The sequence below is a fragment of the Protopterus annectens genome, chromosome 14.part0 (genome assembly GCF_019279795.1).
Source record: "Protopterus annectens isolate FY-2018-M chromosome 14.part0, PAN1.0, whole genome shotgun sequence".
In the NCBI taxonomy this organism is placed as follows: domain Eukaryota; kingdom Metazoa; phylum Chordata; order Ceratodontiformes; family Protopteridae; genus Protopterus; species Protopterus annectens.
In genome coordinates, this window is record NC_056748.1 from 144,446,243 (window position 1) to 144,468,777 (window position 22,535).

At 41.0% G+C, this 22,535-nt stretch overlaps 1 protein-coding gene across 1 annotated transcript in view; it reads right to left on the reverse strand.

The window, feature by feature from the left end:
• Positions 1–22,535, reverse strand: part of ATRNL1 (attractin like 1) — a gene marked incomplete in the record, with an annotated part of 6,064,901 nt that overhangs the window by 4,610,022 nt on the left and 1,432,344 nt on the right. Inside the window, 1 exon segment of the mRNA XM_044055896.1 lies at positions 14,445–14,653. Coding sequence (XP_043911831.1) covers positions 14,445–14,653 — 209 coding nt within the window.

Here is a 22,535-nt window from a genome sequence, read left to right on the forward strand (position 1 = left end):
GGTGGCACCGCTGAACCACTTATAGTGCAAAGATCACTTATATGTCTCTCCCAAGCAATCCCCTACCCTCACAGCATATTTACCTCACTGGCCTGCTTTGACTTGTACATTGTTTTATTACCTTTCTCCCCCTACACTCCCCAGCCTAGACTCACCTCTGTTGTTCCTGTACTTCCTCTAAGCTCCCACATTTCAGCTATAGCTGGCTGTATAGGTTTCCGCCAACCACCTTCTCTCCAGCTCTTCCTGCTCCGTTCGCTCTACGGGCTCACTCCGCTCCCCTACCCTGCCCCCATTTCCCACCCACCCCCACTACTCCATTTATTTCAACTCCAAACCCCTCCCTCTCTCAACCAACCAATCATCTCTCCACTGTAATCCCTCCCCTCTCTACCTCCACCTGTCAATCACAACCATTCCAACCCCACACAAAGTCCCTATAAACATCTATTTCTACTCCATCTATACACATATACAATCTGCCCTACTCATTTTATACTGCTAATATACACATATACTCCTCTACCATGCCTTGTCTTCCACCTCAAACCATTCTCACCCCATCTATCTGCATTCTATTCTTACTCCCTTTATACCACGCTACCTCCTTCTCCTATAACCAACTCCACCGCTCCTTCCTTTCCTACCCCCCCACTCCCAATCTCTTTCCTCATCCCACTAAAACACACTTCCACAACATATCCGCCTCTCTAGTTCAACCCAACCCACTCCACTACTTCAGAATAAAACTTTTTCCCCTTCAATTAAATACTACAAACCTAAACTGATATCTTACTGTCCACAACTATTAAAGACCAAATCAAAAATACTACTACCCTTCCTCAACTACCTTTGCTTAGCAGGGGACATACACCCAAATCCTGGACCAAATACTTCTTCTAGTCCCAATCTCCCTGTCACAAGCAATAAAACCAACCATAACTATCTCAAATTCTTCACCATCATTGCCCAAAGTCTAAGAAATAAAGTAGACCACTTTCATGCTTGGCTAAACTACAATCTACCAGACATTGCAGCAATCTCAAAAACCTGGCTAAAACCTTTTATTTGTGACTTTGGAATCCTCCCTCCTGGATTCCAATCCTTCAGACACGATCACTTAAATAGAAAAGGGGGTGGGGTAACCTTAATCTACTCTAACCTGCTATCCATCACTCCCTACCCCAATCATATCCCACCATTCAACAATGCAGAACTAGTATTAGGCCTACTAAAAATAAATAACCCCAAAAGCATTTGTATCATTGCCCTCTACATCCCCCCCCCACCGGTAATAACACCACTACTCAAAGAAATTCTCCTCTGGACCTCTACCAATATTAAGAGACCTTCATAGTTGGAGATGTAAATATCGATTGGAATAAAATCAACAACTCTAATCCCACCATATCCATCAGTCTATTTAACTATACCCAACTAACTAACTCCATTACCAGACCCAACAAAACAAACCTCCCAGGTACCACACTAGACTGGATCCTAGTATCCCATCCTAATAAAGTATTAAACTCTGGCACTATACCTGACCCTATAGGAGACCACTTGCCAGATTTCATACACCGAGCTACCAACTCTTCTCCTCACCTACAGCAATATAGACATGCACGTAACCTCATAAACTTTAACCTCACTACTTTCTCTGACTCCCTAAAACAAACAAACTGGAACCCCCGAAAAACTCTTCCATTAGACAATGCCACAGAATTTTTCAACTCAACCTTATTAAACATCCTCTGCTCCTTAGCTCCACCAAGAAAAAAAGGAGTAAAAACCAGGACCGCCCCTTGGCTAACCAAAGATACCAAAAAACTTATGCTACAAAGAGATAAATCCTGGAAAACATACCATCAAAACAAGCAGCCAGAAACTTTTCCTAAATATAAACAACTCTGCAACCTCACTAAAAAACAAATCATCAGAGATAAAAAGTTATACTACATCAAACTCCAGGCTAACCACTCAAAAAAAAAATCAAACATTTCTGGAATTCAATTAATTCTCTTCTCAACCCAGGTACTAAAAACAACCCCTGCTGTGACACCAGCAAATCTGATCCTGAAACAGCCTCTCTATTCAACTCCATCTTCACCAACTCCATAACAGAACTGACGAAGACCTTCCCTAACAATAACCCTTCCCCTCAACCTATCCAATCATCCTTATCCCCTACAGAACCCTCTGCCCCCAATCCTCCTCCAATATTTGAATGTAAATCCATCTCAACCTACCAAATAAAAAAATTACTCTCCAAATTAAAATCTTGCTCCAATGCCCCTGACAATATCCCATCTTCCTTCCTAAAAATAGCTGCAGATGGTATCGTTCTCCCCATTAGCATCCTGATCAATAGATCCATGCTAGAATCTCATGTTCCCAAACTATGGCACACTGCCTTCATTCTACCTCTCCATAAAGGACGCAAAAACAAGAACATCTCTAACTACCGCCCCATAGCTATCCCCTCACCAATCTCAAAACTTCTGGAAAAATGCATCCACCTTCAGCTTATGCCATTCCTAGCCAAACAACTAATCAATCCAACCCAATACGGCTTCCGACCTGGCAATAGTACTATCACTGCCCTTCTCTCCAACTCAGACAAAATAAATCATGCCCGTGACTCTGGAACAATAGTATCAACAGTTCTACTAGATCTTTCCAAGGCATTCGATACCATCTCCCACACCCTTCTCTTGAACCATCTTTCTAACCTTAATCTCTCCAAGAATACCTTATCCTGGTTCTCAAGCTACCTCTCCAATAGGTCTCAAGCTGTGAAATGGGGGAAAGGCACCTCAACCTTCCTTCTACCCTTACTGGGGTACCCCAGGGATCCATACTTGGTCCAATGCTATTCAACATCTTTATTAATGATTTACACAAAGCCATACCAAACAACAAAATTGTACAATATGCAGACGATTCAACTTTAGTCTGCTGTGCCTCTAACTTCTCAGAGCTTCAAACAGTGACCCAAACTTTCTCCACCACTGAAAATTGGAAGCTCCAAAACCACCTCTCACTAAATGCCAATAAATCCAAAATAATATTATTCTCTACCTCAAAAGCTTCCCCTCTTGATAAAAACTCATTCCAAATTATCATCCAAAACAACTCTATTATAGAGGTTGTTCCCGTCGCTAAACTACTTGGGGTTACTATTGATTAACACCTAAAATGTGACACTCACATCCAGCAAAACATTAAGAAAACCTATATAAAACTTGGTATGCTATACAGAAACATCAACTTTCTCTCTCCTTCCAGAAAACAAACTCTCACCACTACCCATCTACTCCCCTCGCTAATGTATGGCGCTCCTCTACTAACAAACTTATCTGCCTCTCTCTCCTCCAAATTGGAAGTCTGTTATAATAAGATTTCTAAATTTGCAACTAAAGCCAAATTCTCCACCCATCATTGCACTGCCCTTCATTTGTTAAATTGGCTTTAACTCTTCAACCTTCTGACTATCTCCAAATTACTACAGCCCACAGACTAATTTTTCAACCTGCTAAGTGCCCACCACTAACCAGCATCCTACAACCTTACACCACTAAGAGAACTCTATGATCTACTCACCAAAACCTAATCACTGTCCGCAAACTCAATCGTCCTGCAGGTCACCTCCTGTTATCCTTTTCCTTGGCTAAACAATGGAATTCTCTTCCATCCTCTCTAAGGACTTGTGAAAACGTTGAAACCTTTAAAACTCAGCTACATTCCTACCTTTCCTCTAACAGGAAATGCATCAGCACTCTCCCCACTTACCTAATAATCATTTCACCCCTTAAACTCCTGACTTACTCTGACTTCAAGCTAACCTAACACAAATGTATGTATTATAAATAACAAATTTGTACTATGCATCCAAGATTTTATGCCCGTCTCTCTTGCATGAAATGAAATTGTAACTTTTTCTTTTCCACAATTTGTACCTGTAATTAAAATATGAAAATCAAACATTTTTTGTAACTAAACTATGCAATTTGGAGCTTTTCTCCCCGGGCTTCCACTGAAAATGGGCTCCCTGAGCCAAGTGGACCTCCCCGGTCATCAAACTTGAAATAAATAAATAACAATGGGCTTCTCCCCCACACATTGCCTAATATTGTTGCAAGAGGACACAATCACCTAATTCTTAAATAAGATGTCAGCAATTTGTTTACTGGCCAAGTTATAAGTGGTAATAAAAGCAGACCAAAAATGAAGATTCCCTATCTTATTCTGCCCCTCAATAAGCGTGTTAGATACAGCACTCGCATTAATCGATGAAAGATCAGATGAAAAATCAGTCTCCCTAGTCTCCTCCAAACCGTTCGATACACCGTGGTTATAAGACAAAATAGCAGACCGTTCGATACACCGTGGTTATAAGACAAAACAGCCTTAGAGACCCCTTTCTCTTTTCTTGACAGCCTCCAGAATTACATCATTAACCAAATCAAATGGGTGGTCCCTTTTTAAAAACATATCTTTCAATAATTCACATTCACTTAAGAATGTATCAAAAGAAGAGACCATCCGTGCAGCCCTCACAAACTGCCCCTTTACAACCGCTCTCTTTTGCTTATAGGGGTGAGAGCTGTTAAAATGCAAAAAGTTGTTGGAGTATGTTTCCTTTCAGAATATCTCTGATGAAGACATTTGAGAGGGAATATCTTTTATAAGTCTAACATCCAAATAGGAGATCTCTTCAAATTCCACTTTATGGGTAAATTTTAAGAAAGATGTTGAACCACTAATTTAAGACATAAAATCTGTGATCATATCTTTAAGTCCATCCCAAAAGATAAAAATATCATCCAGAAATCGAACGTACATCTTGCAGTGGGTATAAAAGTGTGAGTTAAACAAAAATTTATTTTCCCACTGCAGCATAACCATGTTAGCATAAAGGCCCCCACAAGGGGAGCCCATAGCTACCCACCGTCTGGATAAAAAATTCCTTTTCAAAAAATATACAATTATTTTTTTTAAACTAACTCAAATAACTGTTCATACACATTAATGCTGGGCTTGGGTACACCTTTCTGCAACAAAAAGTCACATACCCATTCCAAACCAACATCATGGGGGATTGTGGTGTATAAATCATTCACATCTATAGTAATAAAACAACCAGTTTCTAAAAATTCCAAACAATTAATCCTTTCCAAAAATTCCCATGAGCCCCCTGCATAAATTTACTTCATTAGACAAAAGTGGCTTCAACTTAATATCCAGAAACCTAGCCAGGGGATAAGTAATAGAACCTCGGCCTTAAATGAATGTCTAGTGATTCATTTTATCTTGAAAAAGTCTCTGAATAGTCAGAGACGAAAGCGCTTGATTTTGGACTTTTCATGTTTTGTATGAATAAACAGTTAATCATTTTTATTTCATCTGACTTGTTCCTTGGTCCCTGGAATTTTTTGGATTGTTTTAGGTCCGTCTACTTGTTTGTCTTTTCTTAGGATATTAATTGCCATCAGCTACAGCAGTAAATTAAGTATCACCCGAATCAAACTGCTTAGTAAGATCCAATTTTTTTCCAAATTAACAATGCTTTATAGAAATGATTCAAACTGATTATCCTCTGGTAACGCTGATTAAACATAAAATGGTTGGCAGAAAAGTAGCTGTACACTTGCTTGCAAAGCATGTCACATCAGAGAATATAGATGGATGCATTTTAGAAGCAAAAAAAAGAACACCTGCAAGTCTTACGGACAAGTACCCATAACAAAAGAAATTGCACACAAAGAAGGCTAACTTTACTGGGTAATAGTGTGTGCATGTGTTTTCTTCTGTTCTGCCTTAATGCTTTGCATTTACTTGTGGTATACAGTTAACAGAAGTAAAAGAAGTGTTTGACAGGGCAGGTGTCATAGCCCTATGGAGAAATTTCTAACTCAGTCCTTTTGACTGTGGCTGCAGGGTGGTCTAACTTATGAGGACAGAAGGCGTCCATGAAAATGGGCAATGAACAATAGCACCTAGAGAGGTAAAACGGACACAGGAGAAAAAGCTGGTTTCCATGAAACTGATAGAGTTTCACAGACTCCTAGTGGCTCTTTCATTATCAAATTTCGCATTTTAGATATTCTCTCTCTTTTATGTACTCTCGCATGCAATTTCTTCTGCTTTTCAGAATTGGAACAGTTCTTGTAATTTTAAAGTTTGGGTTCCTTTACAAATCTCTGATACTTAAAGTTCTGACGAGAAGCACAGCTGGTAGAAATCCTGTGAGATACGCTGGAAGAGGATATTAATGTATCCCTGAGTTCTATTTTTTTAAATTCCTTTAATTTCCTAGAAAATAATTTTCTAACATTTTTGTCCTTCAACACCAGCAGCATCATTAAAAACAACACACACAAACATCATTCAATACTGTGCTGTAAGCTGTGGGTGCCATTTTGTTAGGCAATGGGGTTTGCTCATCACAGACACATTTTTCAACCATGGCCGCAGTGTCTACATGTAATATGGGCCTATCAATCTGCTGGATTTCTCAAGCAGAAATTGTGGAAGTGACATCCTGACTCCATGTCCAAAAATGGGAAAAGGGTTGTGGAAGGATGGATGGAAAATGTTGTTCACATTCTCTGCCTTGCAGAGGCAGTTATTAGTACTTATCAAAATGTCTTCTTCTCTATAAGACAAATGAAGGAAACAGAGAATCTGGCACATTTGTCAGGGAAGCAGTCTGGGAATGCGCTCAGTACACAAAGGAAGGATAAGAGAATCTGGCACATTTGTCAGGGAAGCAGTCTGGGAATGCGCTCAGTACACAAAGGAAGGATAAGAGAATCTGGCACATTTGTCAGGGAAGCAGTCTGGGAATGCGCTCAGTACACAAAGGAAGGATAAGAGAATCTGGCACATTTGTCAGGGAAGCAGTCTGGGAATGCGCTCAGTACACAAAGGAAGGATAAGAGAATCTGGCACATTTGTCAGGGAAGCAGTCTGGGAATGTGCTCAGTACACAAAGGAAGGATAAGAGAATCTGGCACATTTGTCAGGGAAGCAGTCTGGGAATGCTCAGTATACAAAATCTTCATTTTAAGGAAGGATAAGAGATGAGAAGTCAAGAAAAGTTGTACATGTTGACTGGCAAAGAAGACATGCAGATGGGAATACTAGAAATCCGGTGCGTCTTGTATCTGGATCTCTTCAATATCAGATTGTGCCTTCCTCTGTAACTTTCTTCTTTCTGTACAAGACAACTATATTCATTCTTAGCAGCTACAGAGAAAATAATGCATCTTTCATGTCATATGACTTAGTCTGAACCAAAACCTGTTAACTTGCTTTACCTTACAAGTAAAACATGAACTTAACTAATTATGCAGAAAAACTTAAAACAAATCCTACCAGTAAGGCTGCATACTCAGTTACCTAAAGGAGTTAGCAAGAGTACCTGGAAATATTTTCATTATATAGGTTCATAGGTGTGTACTAGACTAATGGCCCTGGAGCCTTTACAAGCCTAGCCCATAGGATTACCCTGCCATCGTGCAACCTGACCTTAGTTCCCAGTGCCTCTGTCAAGTAAAGCCACCGGAGTGATCACTGGGGTGAATTTTCTATTTCCCACCCACTCATCAAGATTTCTCTTGAAGAGGGCCAGTGAGGTGCTCTGCTTGACATGTATGGGAAGTCTATTCCATAGCATGAGCAGTCTCTGGGTTATGAACCTGTCCTTCCAGCATGTCCTGTTGATTGTGGTAATGAGGTTGAGGTCTCTGGAGCATGTGGTAGCATGTAGCACTTCCAACAGAGCTGGGTCACACATGGCTTTGTAAGTCAAGCAGAGATCGCCTCTAAGGAGGTGATATGAGACCGATAATAGTTGCGAGTTGTTTGAGTCTGTCCATATAGGACAAATGTTTAAGGCCTAGGATCCTCTTTGTGAGTTACTTTTGTGGCATCTCCAGTTGTTGCAGGTGTTTAGTGAGGTACATGACTATTGGGGCATTGTACTCAATGATTTGCCTAATGAGGGAAGAGTAGAGGAAGACAATGACCTCTTTCTTCCTGGATGCAAAACCCTTATTACTGAGATGTGCCACATAGAAGGACTTTCTGACCACAGTAGCAATGTGGTGGTCAAAGGAGAGGTTGGTGTCAACCTGTGTTCCCAGATGTCTTATAATGCCTTCTGTGTTCAGTATACTACCATCAATGTGGCAATTCATGGGAACCGTGTTTTTCCCAAAGGGGATGATGGCACATTTTTTGGCATTGAGCTTAAGGCCAAGGTTCTGACACCAGTTGTTGGTCTCACTGAGGCCTTTCTGTAGGATGTCAACATCACTTGGGAAGTTAATAATAGCTCCCAAGTTGCAATTGTCTGGGAACTTTGTCAGCCAGAGTCCCTTCGTGTTGGCCTGGACTTCAGAGAAGTAGATACCAAACAGGAGAGGACCCGGAACCGAACCCTGTGGGACTCCACTTGTGACTGGTCGGCAGTCTGACTTGGAGTCAGCTGCTTTCACACTGTTGGTTCTACCTGTGAACCAGTTTGCAACCCACCTAGTGATACAGGGGTTGATGCCTAGCTTAGTGAGTTTTTCTATGATTCCTGAGTAGGGAATGGTATCAAAGGCCTTGGCCAGATCAAGGTAGGCTGTATGAACCACCTTGCCTTCATCCACAGCTCTGGTGACTGACTCAAAGAAGTCAACCAAACCAAGTTGAGCAGGCATGATCTACCCTTCACAAAAAACAAACTGTGTGGGATCCAGAGTTTGGAGATTCCCCTATATCCTTGTTTATTAGTTCCATGATAATGTTTTCCATAGCTTTGCATATCAGACTTGTCAGGCTAATGGGGCAATAGTTCCCAGGGTCTGTAGTTGCTCCTCCTTTATGGAGAGGGATGATTATAGCAGTGCGCCATTCGGTAAGGTCAAAGCCTGAGGTGAGGCTGTGATTGAACAGGGCACACAGGTGAGGTGCCAGTTCACTCTGTAGTTCATGTAGAACACAGTCAGGGATATTGTCATGTCCCATAGAAGCTGTACTTTTGGCTTTGGACAGTGCTGTTTTAACCTGTGCAGCAGTAATACTGGGTGCCTGGCAATCTACTGGTATTGTGACTGGTCCCTTGGGGAGGGAGAGGGGTAAAGTTGGCACTGAATCTGTCGGCCAGTATATTGGCAATATCTGTTGGCTCAGTATAAGAGGTACCATTGTGCAGTAGCTCAGAGCAAATCTGGGTATTGCCGTGTAGATTCTTTACATAACTATAGGAGGTGTCTTTACAATCTGCTGTAATTCTGTTTTCATAGCTAGCTTTAGAGGATTTGATGAGGGATCTCAACTTTTTGTTGAGGCTGATAAGGGAGTTTTTCCAGTCTTTGGACTTCACCTTATTCTGCATCAGTTTCCTTCTTCTGTTGTAGAGTTTGTTTATGTCAGGGGACCACCAGATTAGCTTCCTTTTTTGGAGGAGAGCGTCTTGGTTTTATCAGGTATGGTGAGATCCATGCATTTGTGTACGTGTTCATACAGTGCATTGGTGTATGATTCGGCGGTCATGCAACTGATCTCCATTTGCATGGGTGCCATGAAGTTAGCCACCTCTGTTTTCAGGAGCCCAAAGTTAGCTTTGGAGAAGTTTTTCATGCTGGTTACCTTTGCGGGGTGGTGGGAGGGATATGGATTTCCAAGGTGATTAGTTTGTGTTCGGATCTAACCAAGGAGGAGTTGACTATTGGTGTAGAGCAACAGTCACCCATGTTAGTAATGAGCAGGTCAAGGATGTTGCTACCTCTAGTGGGGGTAAGAATGAGCTGGTCCAGGGCACTGGAATTAATGAATTCCAGGAAACGGGCATGTGTACTGGTACATGAGTAGTTCTCCCAGTTAATGGAGGGGTAGTTGAAGTTGCCCAGTATGAGAGTGTTAGGTTGGACCCTAATATTCTCCAGGGTGCTTAGGAATGTGAAGTGTGAGTCTTGGGACATGATTGGGGACCTATAGCAGGCTATGACCTGAATTGCTGTCTTACCCAATGTTAGCTGCACCTGAAGTATTTCAGATGCATTATGTTGGGCTACCATTCTGGAGGTATGCGCATCCTTTATGAATATGGAAACACCACTAACTTTGGAGCTTCGGTCCAATTTCTGGGGCCGAAAGGTGTGGAATGAGTTATAGCCTGGTAGTGCAGGGGTGCTTTCTGCTGCCTTGAACCACATCTCTTTTATGGCACAAATGTCGATGTTCTCTATTTTAAGGAGTGCTTTGAGTGAGTGCATTTTGAAACTTAGACTTCTAGCACTGAGCAGCATGACCCTCAGATTGCATTTGTTTGTAGTTGTTATAGTGGTAATTTGGCCTTTGGAACACTGCCTAAAAGGGCACTATAGGGGTGGCAAGAGGCATGGCCAGTATTTGGAAGCCCAGGGGTGACAGATGCCAGCCATCTCTGGTAAAGCATCGGAGTCTGTCAATCATGTCATCCCAGGCAGACAGATACTGGATCCCCTTAGAAGAAACCTAGCCAATTGTTGAAATCAATCATTTTCTGCTTGCACTGTGGTATCATTCTGGGTGACAGTAGGATGCTGCACAGGGCTAGGTCATACTTGCCTGTGCTACATATTCCAAGAGCTCCTCCATGTCTCTTCTCCTGTAGTCCAGGGAGGTATGTATCAGGTCACTCACACCCACATGTACAATGACAGAGTCATATTTGTACCTGTTGTTGAGGGACCTGAGTGCGTGCATTACCTGATGGATCATGGCGGCTGACAGGCAGCGGACTTACTTTCTCCTTATTCAACCTGTTGAGTGGGACATCAGTGTGCCTCACTATCGAGTCACCTATGACTAGTGTGTTGGGTATGCTGTTTTGCCTTAGGGGCTTTGGTTGAGTGGCACACTGTTTAGGAGAGTTATGTGACTCATGATTAGTGTTGTGTTGTGGTGGTTGAGTGCATTTCTGCCTTGGAGGTCTCTGCTGTTTGGGTAGATTTTTACTGAGAGCCTCGGCGAAGGTGCGTGTGTGGTTGGTGTTTTTATGTGAAGGCAGTGCTGGTGTGTGTTCTGGAGGGCTGGCTGTGTGTTCCATGTGGTCTGGTGCAAGTGTTGACCTTCTCCTCTTGACCAGCTATTCCAGTCTTGGCTGGAGAGTGCGTGGCTTCCAATTTGGATATATAAGTGCATCTCTCACAAGTCTGAGTGTTGGGAGGTAAGAGGAGAGGGATGTCAGTATACATGAAGCAGTTGCTACATTGCCTCAGGAAGCCCAAGTTCACCAGGTTGATAGGAGAAAGCAAAGGGAACTGACCTTTAGACATGTCTGGAGAGGTGGGCATTAATAAGAAGTACTGGAGCTGTTTCCTTGTATAACGTTTAGTGCTGGTATCACTTTTGTGTGCTACAATAATTGCTACAAGAAGTCTAGTAAAGTGCTAGACTAATAAGCTAGCAAAGGTGCAGGAGAGGAGAGAACTAGCAGATCGAAGGGAAAAATTGAAGAGCAGACTTTGGCACCGCTCAGAAGTTTGCAAACAGTCCTGGATACAGCAAATCTGTACCTGGACTAGACTGGTTGCAGGAAAGGTGGGAAACAAGTGCAAACATGGGCTTTTAAATCAGAAAGTTGAAAGAGATGGAAAAACTGCCCAAACAGCCAATAAACTACAATTTCTGGGCCAGAAAATACTCCTCTTGTGGTAGACAGGCTACCTAGTGCTTACCGCTCCCACTGATAAGCTAGCAGGCTTCCCTCCAACACAGACAGGCTTGGGGGGCTCAGAAACTTACAAGCAGTCCTGGATACAGCAAATCTGTATCTGGACTAGACTACTTACAGGAAAGGCAGGAAACAGGCTTTTCTGTTACAATTAAAAAGTGCCAAAAATATACTTAACATCTGAGAAGCAGAACACGGAGAATCCAGCAACTTTTTTTTTTTTTTTGTAAAGGAAAAGGAGAGAGGAGAAGCAGAAGATAATTCAAGGTTAGGAAACTAAGTGGGTTGGGCTTCTCAAATGTTCTCTCTGTATTAGGTAGAATGAGCTAATGACACTAGACTGGGAGGAGTGTCCCAGATCAGACTTACAGTAGAGCGGGCAACTGCAAAGTCACTAAGTATAACAACAAGACACCAACAGGGAGGGAGGGAGGGAGGGTGGAGAACAATACTACAGCTGCTAGCCTACACTCTTTTAGACAGTAAACACTACAGAAATGTTTATCACAGCAGAAAAACAGCAGTGAGGCACAAAATGAAAGTTTTTAAACAGATAAACGAGCAAGGAGATTCTACATAATGCTTTTAACTGCAAACAAATCAGTTATATGATACACTCCTTGGCAGGAAATCAGAACAAACAAACAGAGACGATTTCCAGTTAATGCTTTCACTTTTATTCATTACAAAGCAAAGCTATAAAGCTTCACCCTACATAGCTTCAGTACAGAATGGTTACGTAAAGTTACTACATTTTATAATGCATATCATAAAGGCACAGATAATCATGCATGCTATGAGAATACAGAAACTTCCATTTTTTTATTTTTCCATCAAGAATCTAACATGTGGCTTCCTGCATACCTTGCAGTACCCGACTAGCTGACTGATGAGTTTTATCTTCTTACCACACAAGGTTGATGTGAGACCATGAACATCAACAAAAACAACCAGAATGCAAATGGTTAGTGCTATCAATAACGATACAGTGTTTATTATAGTAAAATACAAGAATGGTGTAATAAAAATATTAGAAGAGACGCATTGTTGATAGCATTAAGCTTTTATTACCTTACAACATATGTTCTCCATATCAAACCCATACCAATTGCTGTAAATTATCCTGCAGTCTCAAAGACTTAAAAAGTTATTCTTCAACCATATCTACTTCAGTGATCCCTTCCAAATTTATACTTTAATCCTTGCTACTGCAGTGATCCCTTCCAAAGCAAATCTTGAATTCTCGCTACTGCAGTGATCCCTTCCCAAGTTACTCCTGAATCCTCGCTACTGCAGTGATTCCTTCCCAAGTTACTCCTGAACCCTCGATACTGCACTGATCTCTTCCAAAGGGAGTACTGAATTCCTCACTACTGCAGTGATCCCTTCCCAAGTTACTCCTGAACCCTCGATACTGCAGCGATCCCTTCCCAAGTTACTCCTGAACCCCCGATACTGCAGTGATCCCTTCCTAAGTTACTCCTGAACCCTCGATACTGCAGTGATCCCTTCCCAAGTTACTCCTGAACCCTCAATACTGCAGTGATCCCTTCCCAAGTTACTCCTGAACTGCAGTGATCCCTTCCTAAGTTACTCCGGAACCCTCGATACTGCAGCGATCCCTTCCTAAGTTACTCCTGAACCCTCGATACTGCACTGATCCCTTCCAAAAGGAGTACTGAATTCCTCACTACTGCAGTGATCCATTCCCAAGTTACTCCTGAACCCCCAATACTGCACTGATCCCTTCCAAAGTTACTATTAAATCCTTGCTACTTCAGTGATCGCTTCCAAATTTATACTTTAATCCTTGCTACTGCAGTGGTACCTTCCAAAGCTACTCTTGTATCCTTGATACTGCAATGATCTCTTCTGAAGTTCCTCTTGAACCATCACTGCTACAGTGATACCTACTGAAGTTACTCCTGAACCCTTGCTACTGCAGTGATCCTCTCCATGAATGTCTTGTGGGGTGAGTAAGGATACATGAAAACATTAAAAACAATCAGTCACACGGTTAAAACAAAATGCACCATCCAAGACTACCTAACAAGAACTCTGAAATATACAGAAACCTAAGCAATGCAAAGTAGAAAAAGAACAATGGACACAGCAACCATCGCATTTCCCTACCAGTTGCAAGTATCAAAGTTTTAGTTAATATTAATTTTCACATGCTCTGCTAAAGTTTCTCGCTAGCTGTGCCAATTAAATACCTCTGCTGTAATTACACCAATATTGTTCTAGGGCAGCTGATCCATGCATCTGCCACCTCTCTTGTGATTTGCACCAATATTTTTCTAGGCCACCTGACCCATGTGTCTACAACATCTGCTGTGATTACACCAACACTGTTCTAGGGCACATGCTCCATGCGTCTTACTACTGCCATAACTAATTATTTTCACATAATAGTTCATATCTTGTCCCACTTCTGCCTCATACTCTACCTTCATCTTTTTTTAAATCTTCAAACCTTTTTTTTTTTTTTTTGAGATTCTATTTTGTGCCAACCACAAGCCAAACAGATTTGTCTTAAAATAAAATTCAACTTGGCAACAGACTTACAAGTAAAAATCTAAAAAAGAAGATAACATACTTCATTATACAAAAAATAAATTACATTTTAAAACTGCAGTCTTCACAAACTGTTGAGACTGTAAATGCTTTGCACATAGTTTAAAAGCCTGTTAACGGCAAAAAGCTTTGATGAAGTGATTTAAAAACTCACCTTGCCAACTGTCATTACAGACACACAGTTTCTCTCCCGTTAAGTCACAGTAGCCGTTATCTGGGCTCCCACAATTGTTTTTGCAGTAAGGAATATCACACGCTTCTCCTTTCCAATATTTATCGCATTCACAGTACACTCTGTTGACAGCAGAGATCCCTGTTGTACACTTCCCGTGGCCTGAGCAATTGTTGGGGCAAGAATTTATCCTATACAAAATGGGGAATATAATCAAAAATTTGCATCATGTTAGTGAAGCAAACTTTGTACTACATCAAAAAGGATTTGTACAAACACTTTAAAGTGCGCAAGCCTTGTTACTTAGACCCAAACAATGGTTACCTATTACAGTTTAGAGAACATTTTACTGACTTCAGTGTGTTTGTCAAGCAACTGAGTGGATGTCTATTCATTTTGAAGAAGACAATGACATGTGCACTGCACATATACCTAGAGCAAAATTAAACTACAGTCAGATCCATGCATTACATTATATATATATTGTTTAAGGAATACTCCAAAGAACATGTTAAAGTTACAACAGGATTGTGTCACATAAGAATTATTTTAAGGACACGTTACAGGACTTACCACAAAGACTCCCCAAATTAAATTACTGCAAGCTTAAAATGAAGTGAAGGAAGGAAGGAGCTGGCTGCAAATGTTCCACTAGTCAAGTAATATAATGTCATGCTTCAGGATCTGAAAATATATATTGAAAGGCCCTACAAAAAGGAAAATAATTTCTATACTTTTTGCATTTTCTTTTGTCCCCATGTCTGCTACCCATCAAGCCCCTGCTCGACCAGTTTGAGAGGTGCTGTCATCCAGGCAGTCATGACTGTGCTTTGTTTTCTCCCTGCCATTTTGGCAGTGAGAACCTGTTTTCATTTTATGGCCTAACCCTGTCTCTGGTGATGAGATGTGTACTCGCAACAAGACAAAGGATACTTATGCTCCCTAGTCCTTGCATGCATATTCCCCCACATACACTGACGGGAGTTACCATCACTAGGCTTGGCTTCACCAATATCATCCCAGCATGGACATCTTGCCTCATCTTAGGCCTGAATCAAGCAGTGACACGGGCCAGGTGGGTAATCAAAATCCCTATCCCAGGATGGGAACTTTTCTTTAATTAATATAATTAACAGACACAACTAAATCCAACCCCCTAGGGGATGGTCACTTCTCACATCAGCCATGCATAGACATTTGCACCGCATCCAAAAACTACAGAATGTATGCAATCACTTCCGCATAAAGTAAGTGGTTTACTGAAGAAAGGAAAATCATGGCTCAGTCAAAAACAAAGTCAGGCAGAAAGACACTTTCTGCCTACTGTAAATTATTGTAATGAACAAGTGAGAAACAAAAAAATTTCTTTTGGGAGAGTAAATGAAAACATAGTTTGCTATATAATACACCAAATTTTAAACAAAAATCTTTGTCAGCACTGTTTTTGCTTCACATTTGGGGTGTTAAAAGAAATATTCAATTCAAGCCACTTTTATGGCTAATTTATTCAACCCTTATCAATATGTAAAATCATCACATTTTACATAAATTTACTACTGGGTTCATGTCTTTACATGTATCAGAGAGTAGTGGCAGCTCCTCTGAAGTGATCAGTCTGCTAGACAAGCTCTTATTTCACATATAAGTGGTCCTCACCTCTCAACTGTTAGGATGTACAAGTCACAGAGTGACTGTCTGTATAGACATCTCTGGCATTCCCACAGGTCCAGCCTTTAGCACACAGCATGCATCAATGGAGATATATATGCGTGTGCATGTGCAGACGTATGTATATATGTATGTACACACACACGCGCGCGTGCGAGCAATCATACTGTCAATCACTGCAGAACAAGGTCCTTACATGTCTGTCCAGAGAAGCAAGTCTGTGAGCCACACCTCTCAACATCTTAGAATAAGAAATCTGGACAAAGGCCCCAAAATAGGGACAATTTTTAAATATTGCTCTTACAGACTTAGAAAGTTTATAGAATAACAGGTTTTGGATTAGCATGAATTCTCAGAAGGATATGAAGTCAAACTCAAATGTCTGTCATTATTTTCTAAATTTAGTCTTTAATGATTTGCCACTAATTTGCCAGAAAACCACAATGTTATGAAAAATTGATCAAACTATGAGGCCAAAAATCTTGACATTCTGTGAAAATCTGCACAGTTGAGAGGTATGAGTCTGTCACTTAGTGTCATATGCAGTAGTTCTGAGACCTACGTAGTTATTTAGTCTTGTACATAAGCAGCACAAGTGAAACCTACTGTCACCTGTAGGACATTGAGCAATTCAATACAAGTTTATCAAGTGTATAAAAAACACTGATATCTGTACGCCTGAGATGAAAATTAGTCATGGGTACGGTGGATACCAAGATGCACTCCCTTCAATGTGTAGCATGCAGGAGCTGACTGAATCCAGTCTCCATGGTAAAGACAACTGGCAAATGAATAGGGTATCACACATCAGCTGCCAAAATATTCATGTGGCTATGATGCACATCAGAACACCAAAACTGGTGACCAGTGGGGTGGACCAACAGTGTAAGGTAAGCTGATTTGCAGTCCTAAAAGCACATTTCACAGATGGGGTCTATCACTGCCCTCCCCACAATGTAGCTGCCAAGGAGATGTCAATTTCAGCAAAGTGCGGTTCTGTTACAATAGGAAATGGTGACATCAACATGGTCTGGTAAGGTATGCAGCACATATACCTCACATATCTCTTCAGTTCACCATTGTCACAGTACATCTGTCCATTCTATCCTCATGTAAAGCTTTACACACCAAAATGTAAAACATTACACGGGTCTTGACCCTCCAAGTCACTACTTAAATAAACCATCTGCAGCAAACTACAGCCAATGAGTGAATTCCTTCCCTCCTTCCCTCGCTAAATTACTTTATACAAACTTCAATATAAAGTACCATAAATCCATGCAATTATGTATCAGTGCAAAGCTTGAAGTGATTTATTCACTCTGTATGGATTTGCTCCGTTTGCGTCTTTTTTTATTTTTTCAATTCCTGCACAAGGAAATTTCTAATTGCTTAAAACATACAGTCTAAACTAAATGAAAGTTCAAAATACTGCAAGCTTATAACAGTCACTGGGTAAGTTCTTTATTAAAGAGTGAATACAAAATGTCCAATAAACATCACTTTTACAGGAACTTTGTGCTAATTATCCATATATTTTTAAAGCACTACAGTTTAAAAAAAAATCATGCCAGAGCAAATCCGGTACTGTACGTTTAAAACAAAGGAAAACCTTTTAGCTCCACAGTGTGATGTAGCAAGATTTTTAAATGTTTTATGAAACCCTAAGTAGCAAATGTTACTTCAAAAGTTTTAAAGTGGTACTATAACATGGAACATTATAGGTAAACAAAGACCATACTGAACAGCAGTCTGTGTCAATGTGGGCTTTGACACCTATGTTTTATACAGTAGAGAGTCGATTATCTGAACTCTGATTATCAGAAATGTTAATTATCTGAATGCAGTCTTCCAAAATTTCGGGTAGGAAAAATCAAAGTCTGAACATGTAAGCGTTACATGCAGTCACTTGTGCGTTTTTGGAGCTTGTAGCCCACTTGTGTGTGAAAAATATTCTTTAATATCCACTAGAATCGCTGAATGGTTCATAGGTTGGTACTGGTCTATCTGCCCGAAGGCATATATTAGCCCAGCCACGTTGTGCGGTATTCACCTCCCCTTTAGTAGTTCCCTAGTCCCTTGTACTAGCAGCTAGTACCCTTGGCCCCTATCTAGTAGTACTGTTGGTGCGATCCTCGGTGTGAACTTTCTGTTACCCATCCACTCATCAAGGTTCCTCTTGAAGAGTGATAGTGAGGGGCTCTGTCTTATGTAGATTGGGACCCTGTTCCATAGTAAAGGAAGTCTCTGCGAAGAGAATCTATCCCTCCAGCATGTTCTATTCATTGTTATGTTGAGGTTTATATCCCTAGAGCATGTAGCTCGAGTAGATTTGGTTTTGCTAAGATGGAACATGTTCAACAATTCTGGGTTGGATATGGCTCTGTACGTTGGACAGAGATCGCCTCTGAGAAAGCGGTATGCAACAGTCATAGCTTTTTCAATCGTGCTGCATAGGGCAACTGTTGGAGGCCAGTAATCCTCTTGGTTAGGTACCTCTGTGGTCTCTCCAGCTGCTGGAGATGTCTGGCCAGGTACATTCCAGTTGGTGCATTGTACTCAATAATGGGTCTGATGAGGGAAGAGTAGAGGGGCACCATTACATCCTTAGATCTTGATGCGAACCCTTTCGTGATCAGATGGGTCACATAGAAGGATTTTCTAAACACTTTGGCAACATGGTTATCAAAGGAAAGCTGACTATCTACTTGGGTCCCTAGATCCCTTATTTCTTCTTCAGATTTCAGGGGATTACCTCCTATGTTGTAGTTTGCGGGTACTCTGTTTTTTCCAAAGGGGAGTACTACGCATTTTTTTGCATTTAGCTTGAGGCCATGGCTTTGACACCATGCATCAGTCTCATTTAGGCCCTTCTGGAGGATCTCCATGTTGGCCGGACACTCTATTATAGCACCCAGTTTGCAGTCGTCCACAAACTTAGTCAGCCCCAGCCCTTCTGTGCTTGCCTGTACTTCTGAGAAGTATATGCCAAACAGGAGGGGCCCCAGGACAGAGCCCTGAGGCACACCGCTCATTACTGGTCTGGATTCGGACATAGATCCCGCTACTCTTACTTTATGGGATCTGTCTGAGAGCCAGTTTGCGATCCATCTTGTGACGTAAGGGTTTATGCCCAGGCTGGTGAGCTTATCAATAATACCTGAATGGGGAATGGTGTCAAATGCTTTAGCAAGGTCAAGGTAAGCCGTGTGTACCTCCTTTCCCTCATCTATAGCCTGAGTAACTGTCTCAAAGAAATCCACCGGGTTCAAGAGACATGATCTGCCCTTGACGAAGCCGAACTGTGTGGGGTCCAGCGACTGGAGGTCCCCAATCTCTCCATTTATGAGTTCCATAATGATTCGCTCCACAGCCTTACAGATCAGACTGGTCAGGCTTATTGGTTGAAAAGTGTATTCCCTGCATGCATTAAAAACAAGATTTTAGAAGTTTATTTTTTATCTGGTTCAATGTATGTTTGATTATCTGAACAGTTTTGATTATCTGAACTACCCTAAGTCCCAATTAGTTCAGATAATATACACTTTACTGTACTTTTAATAAATATTTCTGTTAAGTCGGTAATAAAAAACAGTCATGTCATACCACTGAAGAAGGGATATTCTAAAAATGAATACATACATTTGACTTAACACTATTTATTTTAGTTAAAAATATCTAATGGCCAGAAAATCCAAAATCCTGCAAACAATAAAGACCTTATGCCAAAAGCCTTGGGACTGTCCTCAGTAGTGATTTTAGTTTTTTCATAGGAGATTGATCCATGTGTGGGGTCTGAGATGTTGAGATGCTGTTACCTGAAGAATCGTCATTTAGTGACTGACAAACACTCTTAAGATGTCCTTTTTATCCTAGGAAGATCAGCAGGACCAAACATACTATGGTTTCTGATCCTCTAACAGTAACTTTGTTTGTGTCTTTCGGCTTTTCCCGGTTAGGGGTCGCCACAGCGGAACTCTGTTCCGCTAATGATTGGCAGTAGATTTTTACGTGCCGAGTTGCAAGCTCTGACGGACAACCTTCAACAAAGGTACGCCCATTCACGCTTTTCTCCACACAGAAGACGCTCTAGCCTGAGAATCGAACAGGACAACATCTTACTGTGAGGTGACAACGCTACCGCGGCACCACCACCACAGTCATCCTTTAACAGTAACTAAAGAAAAACTGAAATGCTCTTTAAGCCACACTGTTTGGCATGGGTAAAGACATAATATCATTGCTACAAAATGCAGACACCAGAAAACTTAAGAGGAACAGACAAATCATAACAACGCAGTAACCACCAAGTGCAATCAGGGTACATGGATGATTTAGGTACCATACAGGAATTTTAATCATTCTTTTAATGCAAAAATTGCTACTAATTTATGTCAAACACCATACATGCACTTATGCTATAGTTAGTGGGATTTGGCTTTATTTGCCTGAATGCAATCACAAAGACTTAAAAAAATAAAAAGTAAAAAAGCCATGGACATTCAGAAGTCATGTAACTGAAACAATGTTATGTCCTTAAGCAATAATTTGCATTTATCCCATAAGGCTTCACTACAGAAAGATTAAGGTTTTATACAATGAAGGCTTGGCTGTGTCTTTCTTGCAATTTTTGGTGAATAAATAAGCCGGTGTGACCTTTTTATCTTTTTGTTTGTACGTGCGTGTGTCTGTAAAAGAAATACAGAACAATAGCTCATTTTCTCAGTGCAAATGCTTTCCTGGATAGATGCTACAGAGAGGCGATGGACCTTACAGAGATATGGACATCCTCCACATACAAGTCTTCTTTATTAACACCAGATACATCAGGCATTACTGCCTGCTTACCTTTCCACATGATTCCCAGTACTACAATACATAACAATATGGTACATTTGTACCTCAGGAACTTATGGACTCTGAATGCTCATCCCTAAAGATTCTTACCTGGAAAAGTCATTCCTATTGGGTGCCAGAAGAGAACTGTGAAATTCCCCTTATCTCCAGCCCAAGAAAGAAACTCGGAGACTATTCAGATCATCCTTGCAGAGCTAATTTACAGAGACTCAAAGAGCGAGGCCTGTGGCCCCCAGCTCAGAGTGAACAATATATCAGCATAAAGGAAATGCTGGCTACTCATTTAGTACTAATATTGTCTTTAAACTAGTAATGAAACCAGGGTCTCTGCGGAATGTTCCAGAAAAAACAACAGAAATGTGACATATTAAACAGAGAGAGACCAATTCCTTTTCCTTCTGCACAACATCAGTGACCTTCTGAGACCATATTTACTCCTTGTACACAATGGGCATAGTAAATTGGGAGACAGGAACTACCTCTTCATGGCATTTCCATTCCAAGTCATGGTTGAAACATTATTTAGAAAAATTTCAGTCTTGCTTGAGTGGTGACTGGCAAAACTCCTTTCTTAACATAAAACAAAAATTGGGTTCCCAAGGATGAATCTGTTTCTTACTCATCTAAACCATCAGCTCTCTTCTCCTTCACATCCAAACAATGGCAACTAACTGCTTTTTTCTTCATCTGACACAAGCAGGATCTGCTGTATGCATTTTTTTTAAATGTGTTTAATCCCAAGTCTGCTCTGAAAGTGAAGACAGAAGAACATGTATTGTTCCTTGCTGGCTGAGACCACCATGGTTCACAATTCCAAAACAGATCTGGCAGTTAGCACAGACAGTTAAGGCCATGAGATGCTTCCTGTAATCAAGAGTTTGATTCTGTTAGCTTATGTTTTCCTAATGTGTGACACCGCACAAGTCATGTAACCACTGGAAAAGTGTAAACAGAAGACCAAGCAGCAGCTTCCAAGGTGGACCTAGTATCCATACCCTTGGAAAAAGCACCAGAAGCCACTGCCCTATTAGAGTGAGCAGGACCAGAGGAGAAAATCTGTTTGCCATGAAAAGAATTACTACAAGAAAATCGCCTTATAAATCCAGGAGGAGATGGTTTCCTTAGAGCATTCCAAACCCAATTTTCAGGCATGAAAGGAAAGAACAAGTTGCTCTGATTTTCTGGTGCATTTTCTTATTCACGTAATATATCTGAGCTGTCTGTGTAATGTGTAAAAGAAGTCAGAGGAGAAGGAAAAAAGAGGGAAGCTGAATGGAGAGATTCACAAAAATCATTAACCACTTTGGGCATAAAAAAGGCTTAGTACTTAGAATACTTTGCTCCTTCCCCTGTCTGTATTTCCTATATGCTCATATCCTTAGCACATCAGGAATGAACTATTCACTATGTTAGCATAGGACCCACCCCCTCCATTTCCTGCCTAGGGTTTTGCTCTGGATAAATCTAGTCATTACCTGTAGCTATGCTTACTCTTCTTGCCCTCCCCCCTCTATGACATCACTTACCTTATAAATATACCTTCTCCCT